Genomic DNA, 10528 nt, shown 5'->3' with positions numbered 1-10528 from the left:
TCCCTTGTAGGTTTTTTGTCACCCTTTTTAAGAAAAGAAATGGCTTCCGTAGATGTTCTTTCTCAGTGGGTTGATGTCACGGTCCTAAGGAAGGAACCCTTGGTCGATACTGAGTTTATCACCCACCTTCGTACTCGCCACAGAATTTGTACTTCTGAGGAGGATGAGCCGAAGTATGAGTTGGTGGTCCCGGGTCCAGAAGACCGGGTTTGTTTTGGGAGGGGCGACGAGGCGGCCCCTCATTTTTTCTTTATGTATGAATGTATGATCACTCGTTTGGGTGTTTTTCTTCATTTTTCTTGGTTTTCCTCTCCCTTTCTTTTGTTGAGGGAGGGTGCCCAGGTCGCCAACTCAGGTCTCTTAACTTAGCATTCTCCTCCATATTGATGTACTTTTCAGCTCTTTCCTGTACATCACTTAGAGAGACGGAGTGTCTTTTAGATATGGACTGTGAGAAGGGGCCTTCTCTAAGTCCATTGACTAACCCCATTATGACTGCCTCTGTGGGCAGGTCTTGAATCTCTAAACATGCTTTGTTGAATCTTTCCATATAGGCTCGTAAGGATTCTCCGACCTCCTGCTTTATTCCCAGGAGGCTCGGCGCATGTTTCACTTTGTCTTTTTGGATAAAGAACCTCATCAGAAACTTCCGTGAGAGGTCTTCAAAACTGGTGATTGACCTCGGGGGGAGGCTGTCGAACCACTTCATCGCTGCTTTCGATAGAGTGGTCGGGAAAGCTTTGCATCGTGTAACGTCGGAGGCATCAGCTAGGTACATCCGACTTTTGAAGTTGCTTAAGTGGTGTTTCGGATCCGTAGTTCCATCGTAGAGGTCCATATCGGGGCTTTTGAAGTTCCTCGGAACTTTTGCCCTCATTATGTCCTCACTGAAAGGATCCTCCCCTCCTAGGGGCGGTTCTTCTTGCTTGTCACGGGAGTTCCGGCCTTTGAGGGAGGATTCCAACTTTAAGAGTTTTCGTTCTAACTCTTTTCGTCGTTCCATCTCCTCTTTTAGGTTCTTTTCGGTCTCCTTTTGTCGCTCTCGTTCTTGTTCTAACTGTTCCAGGTGACTGTGGACTAATCCCATGAGTTCAGTTGCATGGGAGGGTCCCTTTTTCTCTGATTCGCGCCCTTCTGAAGAGTTTACCTTCGGATTTTTTACTTCGGAGGTACCTTCCCTGTGTTGATCATTGGTTCCCTGGTGGAGGGTCAAGTCTGCATCATTATTACCTGTGTCCAGATTCTCTTGTTCAGAATCTGACTCCACCTGACCCTCTTCGGGGGATCTGTCTGCCATCACTGGTTGATCTCTCGGGTCCCCGGCAACGGCGCCAATGTTACGGTGGGTAACCGGAGATTAATGGATTGGACGGTGTTGATTGGCCCAATCGCTTGAAAGAGGAAGCCTTCGAGTGGGTCTACACCTTGGGGGCCTCCGTCCGACTTGCTCGTATGAGAAGAAGGGGGTGGTACCTGCAAAGACACCCCGATGCCTAAGTCAGCATGGGGTTAAGCAGGTTTAGAATGTATTGGGACTTGGAGATACCTGAGGGGTGTCAGTGTATTTATAGTGGTGAACCAATAATCACCGTTGGAGTAGTGCCATCTTTTTAGGGCGTTAACCGTCTCATTATCTTAGGGAGGTTAGGATAGGGCTCTTAGAAGTGGTTAGAGAGATTCTAGGGGCAGTTACTCACTTGAATGAGTGTTTATCTTCCAGCTAACTCTCGTGCCCGACTTTTTTAGAGCAAGTCGTGGTTAGAACCGACTTCATTGGACGAAGGTCGATATTGGGTGAGGCTCAATCCGTAGAATTAGGCCTTTTGTTTGGACCTGGACTTTTACTGTTGGGTCAGGGTATGAACAACCATTATTATTCTCAATTATTGGAGGAATTACCACCATGTCAAATGCAACCCAAAAGTCAACTTTTCGTGTTTTTTATTTAAATAAAAAATATGTAAATATATATAATATAATAATAAAAATATTAAATAAACTATTTTTTTCTTTATATTTGTTTTATATTTTAATCAATACTGCTTATGACTAATTTTTCTTCTTTTTTACTAAAAGTATTAACTCCTAATATTTCTAAACATAAAAACAAAAATATTATACGAAGTTATGAACATCAAAATTAATTACTAAAATTAGTTTTTATATATTTATTTATAAATATATGTATTATTTAATTTATTTTTAATATATATTTTATACTAATAATTTATCTTAATAATTAATTTTAATATTATGTATATTTATCAATAAATATATATATTATTCAATTAATTTTTAATATATACAATTTTTATACTAATAACTAATTTTAATGACGAATTTTAATATATATTTAGCATTAGTAGATATAAGAAAAAACTTTCTTATTCATTTTTATAATTAGACTCCAAATACAATTTTATGATTGAACATTTGAAACTTAGCTTTGATGCGTTGGGTTTCATCTTTGGTAATAGTAAAGTATCTAATCATAATCCAAATTCATTTTGATTAAGATACGGCGATAAACGCATACGCAAAAGTTTGGCTACCCCACTAGATCTATTGTTTTTATTTCTTACTTGGCGGTATCAAATGAAAATTGAAATGTTATAGTTTCATCACATCAGACCAACTTCTCAAATATAGCGTAGTCTTCATATATTACGAAAAAGATTTGATAATTCAATTGAGCTATTATTTGCGGATTAATATTAAATAACATAAAAGAGAAATGGTAAGAGACCAACACCGATTAAAAAAAAAAAGAATTGACTAGTATTAATTTAAATATAAAAAAAATACGAAAAAATATTGTCGCCTATCATTTTTCTATATATTTTGTTACGTTCAAACTTGAAACACACGTTACTATGATAAAAGACAAAAATAATGCTTCCCCTATACCTATGCAAGGTGAAACTTAGTTCAGACAAGAAGGAGTATGGCCTCAAATTTTTATAAAAAAAAATTAGTAATATTTTTTTTTAAAATAAAAAATAGTAGTTAAATTGGCTCAAATATTTTACTATAATTTAAAATATTAAAGTTTAATCTTCACCTTTTATTTTTATTACACAATAGTTTTTAATTTTAAACATTTAAAATATGTTAGATTTAGATTGAATTGAGTGTATTCACATTTCGTAACTCTCTATTCAATAAACAACTCACCTTCTATCTTTGAGTTCAAATATAAAAAATTAGATATTTTTATTTATATAATTTAATATTATTTTATATTTGACTGTTTATTTAATTTAATTTTTTACATGATAAAAATATTAGAATATTCAATAAGTATTGATACTATCGTATTTGTATAAATTGATAAAAAAATTTAATAAATATTATAAATCTTAATATTTGTCCTAACTTTTTTTTTACATATTTTAGAGGATATATATTCAAATTTTTATATAAAATAATCATGAAAAATCAAAGAGTTGCATTTGATTAGTTTGACCTTAATTTTTTGAAACGAAACCTTGAAAAAAGGCTTTAAGTTTGGCAATATTACCCAAATCAAAAAGATGTGGTTAGACGAGCTTATCTTAAATGGGTCCATATCAAAAATATATTAACAATTATTTTCTATTTAACCCCTCTAAAATTTTATTTCAAGCTCCCCTACCCATGCGAAAGGATTCCGAATTTGAATAAGAGAAAACAAAAAATATGAGCATGATTCATCAATGCAAAACAGAGTATAACATTTCATGTGAACTTTATCTTCTGTGTTAGTGGTTTGAAATTCACAGGAAACATGCATTCTTGTACCCCTGCATTCTTTGTGCTGAAAACAAGAATATTAATCATAATATTAGAATCTTGTACTCAAGGCCTTCCCTCTACTCATTGTCACTAATTATATATAGTTTATTCATAGTTCTATATATATAAATAACTGTTTCTATGTATATATAGTTACAAGCAGTCTTCATCGTTCACTTTTTTATATGCAATAAATGGCAATGTTCTTAATTAGTTCACCAAATGAGACTTGAAGAATTATCACCCAATATATGATAGTTAATTAATGTGGCATATTAAACTCGATTATAATTCCAAATGAACATTGACATATAATAATTGTGCATACACATAAAGACAAATGGTCTGGTGATAGTATAAAACTACCTAAACCAACTACTACCTCTAATCTATATATAATTAAAAAGTAAAAAAAAAAACACTTGCTTTAGCAAGAGTGTCCATTATTCTTTTGCCGTATATATGGTAGTTGTTGAAGTTCTCTCTTTGGATCCTCTTGCTTTGTCCCCAACTCTCCCCTACATGGCATATAAAATAAATAGCAATAATTAAGCAGAGTAAACTCAAAAGTTAATTTGCATTCTCGTAAGTCATAACACAGCCAAACATTTTTTATATTCAATGCAAATTGAGTTCTTCAACGCTAGCTAGCTCCTTGCTTGTGCTGCCATTACCTACCTACCTTCAGCATTTGTTTTTGAAGATTTTATGTACCCAATTTGACGATAAGATTATTTAAATTCCAAAACAAAAATAGAGTTTGTTTAATTACAATTTGGCATATATATTAGTGCATGATAGGTAGAATAAAGCAGAGAAGAGAGACACATGAGTGAGTGAGCATGAATTGATCATGATTATTCATAATTGATTTTTGTTCATTTGGGGATTATTGGGTAAGCAAGCAGTGTTCCTTGATCACTAGTACTTCCTTTAATATTGGTTTTTGTTGTACTTGCCACCTCCAATAATATCAACTACTGCGCCTCCCAACGTTCATTAATAATCTGAATCTTATTTTTATCTGTTTCTACTTTCCCTCCACAACCTAATTATGATATGACAATATTAAGTATGAAAATTAAAAAATAAAAATTATAACTTTATAAGTAAAAATTCAGGTGCATTTATGTTTATTATATAAAATTATTAGTTAAAAACGATTCAATAATTTGATATATTTAATTAAATTATTATTCAATAATTTTTAACCGTAAAAATAAATGTACATAAAAAGAGTACCATATATAGTTGCCAGTTGCCATTAATGGAGGAGCACAGAGACAGACACCTCTGTATCTGCATGTCACCTTCCCTTTTTCGATTTCTCAAACTCAATTAATTACATACATGCCATTACAGAGCGAAACCCAAAAGCAATTAATTAATATTATAATAATCCATGTCATGCATGAATTGACTCATTGTTGCTACACCAACTGCCCTGAGAAACTAGAACTATGCCGATGGTTCTTGAGTCTCCGGCAAGACTTGGATTTCACTACCGGCGGAGAAGGCAACGACGACGAAGACGACAAAAGGTCAACGACGAGATCGGTGAAGGCCCGAACAATGTACCTGTGGGTGTCTGATGGATTGAGAGCCAGGTAGCACAAGAGAAGATCGTGGAGATAGTCCCAGTCTTTGTTCACATCCAAACTCCGGCGTCGTGAAGCAATCATTTCCCGCATTGAGCGGAAGAAATCCACGTAGGGGTCCACCGAGTACTTTGGAACCTTCACTCCGCCGCTTGGTATGGAGGCACGCGTGTCCGGGGACTCTATGATGGAGTTCGAGGTGCCCGGCGACGAGAAGAAGAATCTGTCAGAGGCGAAGAGTGAGGCCAAGTCAGGTGGGTCTTCGGAGGAGTGGGAGGTAGTTAAGTTGGAGGTGCTTGTGGGAGTGGACGGTGACGGTGACGAGGAGAGGATGGTTGGATGGTTCTTGAGCTTGAAGAAGCAGAGGTGAAGGTGCTTTGAGAACAGCTTTGACATCTTGGACCGATTTGCAATCTTACACTCTCTCTCTTCCTTCATTCCTCTCTTATAAATACATACATCAAATTATGTTACAATATATATAATAAAAAAAAGCACAAAACATAAGAAAAAATTGAAGTGCAGTCAACTTTAGGTAAAGTTAATAGTTGAGAATCGTAAATAAAAATTTAATCAAATCAATCAAATCATCTAACAGTTTTCAATTATCAATTTCACCTGAAGCCACATTTAAATTTTCACCAAAACATAATTATATTTTTATGAAAAAACTCGCATACACTTATTTTTATCTAAAGTTAACGGTCGAGAACTTTTAAATGATTTGTTAGATTTAATTAAATTTTGATCTAATAATTTTCTATTATTAGATTCACTCTATTATTAGATTCACACGAAGATAACTATAAGTGAGTTTCTATCGAATTTTTATTATGTCTCAACATATATACAACAACTAAATATTGCAATAACCTATATACTTGACCTAACACTACTTTATCACATCATGCATTGCATCCAAGATTTTCTTAACGTTTGTACTTATATTGATGGTATGCAAATAATTGATGTTGATAGTAAAATTGATATGTACCGGTAACCGAGAGATACAGACAAGAACTAGGGATATGCATACATTTTAGGGAATATGTGTTTGAATAATATAAGGTATTATATGTCTATACATTCATTTTACGGTGAAAATACGAACGAACGTATATTTGAAATAAAAATTAAAAAACGTGATCGCTACACAGGACTACTCATGCACATGGTGGTCCCTATGGAGGATTCAGAGACCGACCGATTCTTGTCCCTGTATGTTATTTTGAATTAAATGGAATTATAACTTGATTGATTATCAGATATATGTGAAAAATTTGTTTTGGATAAGTAGTAGTGAGTAGTAGTGTTTAATTTGAATGTACGTCCAATAATGAAATATCAAGTAGTGTGTGGTCGCACCTATCTGTCATTTCAAATCTGTGAAGAAATTTTGTGCGCATTTCCATGACCATACAATGCAAGAGTTTCAGTGCATTAATTCGATTGATCCAGGGATTCCTTTTTTGTGAATTTCCTAAGTGCATAATTACCTTTTTAGCTGAGTTGTGATACTAAGATTGAAGATTGAATGATATTATATAGGCTTGGCCAAAATGAAAAGATAAAGATAAAATAGCATGGATGGAGTGCATATCTGTGGGAGCAGGCAGGCATGCAATGCAAAAGTGTCTGAGTGGGATTCTAGGCGACAAAAATGGGCGAGTGAGTGTTCTGAATCTGAGGTGGTAGTTTTGTATTTGTATCATTCCCATGTGATATTGTAATCACGTGATCATTGTCCTTCCCATCCTTTCCTACTTCTGCCTAATACTAGCAACTAACACAGGGTCCCCCCTCCTCTTCCAACTTCTAACCTTTTCTGCTCTTTCCACTTTCTTTTCATTTTTTATGACCTTGTTCAAATTGCCTAAATCTCTTTGTGTATATGCTTAATACACCTTGTTGAATACTTAAACATAATGTAATGTTTGCATTACAATTCAGTGACTTATCAATAACATAATTCATTGTTTATCAAGTTGCTAACTGCAGGTCAAATCTTCTCGTTTGGAAAATTACAAAGGATTTAAGGCATCATTCATGTGATGCCTTCTCAGCCTGTTTATTTTTCCTTCTCAATCTCATGGACCTGCAATAAGGTTTGATTACTAGGCCTATTGGATTGAGCCCTTCTTAGGTAGCTGAGTGTCAATGTTGCTTGGGCTTTTTCACAATGGTTCAATTGAGGAAAAAAGAACAAGAAAAAGAAAACTATGACCTTGGCCAATAGTAGAGGCAAATAGTTGATTAGATATTAAGCAAGCAACATGTGACTACTACACAGACATGATATGATCATATATGATCACAAAAGCTCTCTAGCTAACAAACAAACAAAAATATATTTAGTCTGATGCTTGAAAGTACCTATAAAACCCAAAACATAGCATAATACATATACACAGAAAGAGTACTAGAAACGAGTACTATACCATTACCAACCCCAACTTCATATATCCTTGTATTATATTACACATTAACTTTCTCATTGAGCCGAGCAGCTGCAGCCACAGAAGCCGAAACGCCACCAGGGGTGGTTCCACCGGTGTTGTTCCTTGCCTCCGCACTCGCAACTCCTTCAGCATCCTGGTGCGTAGCAGCCTTGTCAGCCGGCAGCTTCGCAGTGGCGCCGGTCAGGATGTCGGCCAGCTTGATCTTATCTTGGGGATTCCGGCACCCAGCATTGAAAGCCACCGCCGACTGAGCCATGGCAGCCAAACCTCCCGGCTGGATTACATTGCTCCCGGTTGCCCTCACCTCAGCCGCTTGTATTGCGGCAGCATCACTCTGCTCCACCGGCTTGCTCCCCACCGTCTGCGCGGTAGCCTCCAGCGCCTCCCCTATGGTTATTGCACTCTCTCGAACCGCGCTGGCCCGGCTAGACTGAACCGGTGTCGGCTCAACATACTGCCCGACAACCTTAAAATCGCATGGAAAAAAAGACATAGATATAACAACATAAGTTGAAATCGAGATGAGGAGAGAAAATAATTAAAGATAAGAACAGAACCTGTCCACCAACTGATTCGGTTACAATGCGTCTTCCGGGGGCTTGCATATCAGTGACGGTGACACCGCGGTCTCCGGCGACCTCGTTGACATCATGGTGTCCGACGAGGCCAGCCTGCTCGTTCAGGGTGGCGGCGGATTGCATGGTTGCTGCTGCTCCTCCTGGCTGGGTCTTGCCGAGAACGCGGGTCTCAGCGCTCTGCATCATGGCGGCGTCTTCGGGTTTGACAGGCTTCTCCGCGAGTTCGCCGGAGACATTGAAAACGTCGCCGTATTTGATGGGGTCAGATTCTTCGGGGCGCCTTTGCTGTTCCTGGCTCATTGTTTTCACTAAAGTAGCTTCAAGCTTATATTATATGCATGCAATTTGCAGAATAAGTATATATATAGGTTTTGACGGAGGTCAAGAGGTGGAAAGGGGAGTACACGTGGCAGAGTATGACACCTGTCATCCATTAGAGTGGTATGCTAATAGAACGTGGCATACTCTTCTGGCACCCATCTAGCATTGGTGTTCTAATTTTTTCAAGACTGAATTCCAGAAGAGGATATATATGCACAATACCATTTACACTGACAAAGTTACTAAATTTTTTTATTATCATACAAGAGCCTCATTTCTAGCTGAATACCCCTTCAACAGCACTTCGTTATCTGGTATTTAGTATTTTAAAATTTCATAATATAATATTTGTGAATTTGTAATATCTTATGTTTCTAATCATATTCATAAATGAATTGTAATATTTGAATAAATATCGGTGGAAATGTACAGGAAAAGAAATAACAGACCATTGTGATATTAAGCAAGAAAAGTATTGTGATTTGAGAGTAATCATGGTTCTTCCAAGGAAAGTGTGTGCTTGGGCTTGCAAGTTGCAACTAACGTGATTGCGTTGCATCTATATATGGCTCTGTTGAGTTTAATAACATCAAGGAAGATAATCATCTACGATCGTTATGCAAGAGAAAAAGCGATGCACCAAGACAAGATATAGTTCCCTTTTCCAACTACAATTCTAGGAAGGGGGCATGATCTTCCCTTGGTGCGACATCACCATCCCCTTTGTTTCCACAAAGCAGAGGTGTTCATGGAGTATACTGGCAGAGTGGAGCAAAGTGACTGAATGCACTCTTCCCCATCACCAAGGGTGGTGTTTGACAAATCCAAACCAGATAGGTGTTAAAACTGTGGATAAAATTGAGACATCGTTTATATTTATTACATATTAAATAATAAGTACATAACTTATAGTTAAGTACTTTAACCTCAATCAGTGGTTTAGATTTTAAAATACAAATTCGGTGACCAAAGTAGTCATATAACTCGCTAATCAAGTAATTCCCACCATAGTAGCCCCCGTAACAGATCAGAAGACCCGTGCTGTATGGCACTTGACATGTTAATATTGGTGGCTTCGCTCTGTTCTAAGCTGGTACAGCCGGTTTTGATTCAGCATTATCAAGTTCACCCTTTGAGACAAAAAATTCATGACTTGGTAAACATTACGAAGAATAATTTTCACCTTCACCCAAGACATTCAGCGAATTAGCTTTCAAAACACATTCTTTCATAAAGATGTTTCCAACGCGGTGCAAAGAATATGCTTGGTGCTTTTGAACTAGACGAAGCAACAGAACTCTGTTTTTATGTGATGCCTTCTCTTTATGTGTGTACAGAGTAGTACTACTACTATTAACCATTTTTGTGAAAAAGCACATAGCAAGCTGAAATAAATGTTACGTGCAGTGTACTGAAAAAATAAAATAGAACTAACATACATCCATTCCCATCTAAGCAAATGTTATATTTCATAATAATTGGACCTAATAAATCTTCAAGTGAACAAAAAATGATTAGTCTATAGACTAAAAGGGATAATATGTTGGCGTGAACAACAAACTTTGGGTGTCAGAAAAGCAACACAAATTCCTGAGTGATCTTCTTTCTTGATCATTCAAATGTTCACCACCATCAAATATTAAATCACAAAAGTCTAGAGTTAATACCAATTCAACTTGCAGCAAGAGAAAAGCACTCAACTGAAGAACAAACAAAGTTAACTAGTTTAAGAAAACAGAGTTAACTGTGTCAAAAAATATGCAGATAAATCCTAATTGAGAAACAATCAAACAGCATA

General features: G+C 36.4%; 1 protein-coding gene across 1 annotated transcript; it reads right to left on the bottom strand.

Moving 5' to 3' along the window:
• Positions 1–7608: 7608 nt before the first annotated feature.
• On the bottom strand, positions 7609–8746 carry LOC112711783 (late embryogenesis abundant protein D-34). Its single transcript, XM_025764498.2, has 2 exons — positions 8389–8746; positions 7609–8297 (listed from the first exon to the last, which is right to left on the bottom strand). The coding sequence occupies exons 1-2, from the start codon at positions 8707–8709 to the stop codon at positions 7848–7850; spliced, it is 771 nt and encodes a 256-aa protein (XP_025620283.1). The 5' UTR covers positions 8710–8746; the 3' UTR covers positions 7609–7847.
• Positions 8747–10528: the final 1782 nt, after the last annotated feature.

The sequence above is a fragment of the Arachis hypogaea genome, chromosome 9 (genome assembly GCF_003086295.3).
Source record: "Arachis hypogaea cultivar Tifrunner chromosome 9, arahy.Tifrunner.gnm2.J5K5, whole genome shotgun sequence".
NCBI classification, from domain to species: domain Eukaryota; kingdom Viridiplantae; phylum Streptophyta; class Magnoliopsida; order Fabales; family Fabaceae; genus Arachis; species Arachis hypogaea.
This window is presented reverse-complemented; position numbering and strand designations above follow the sequence as displayed.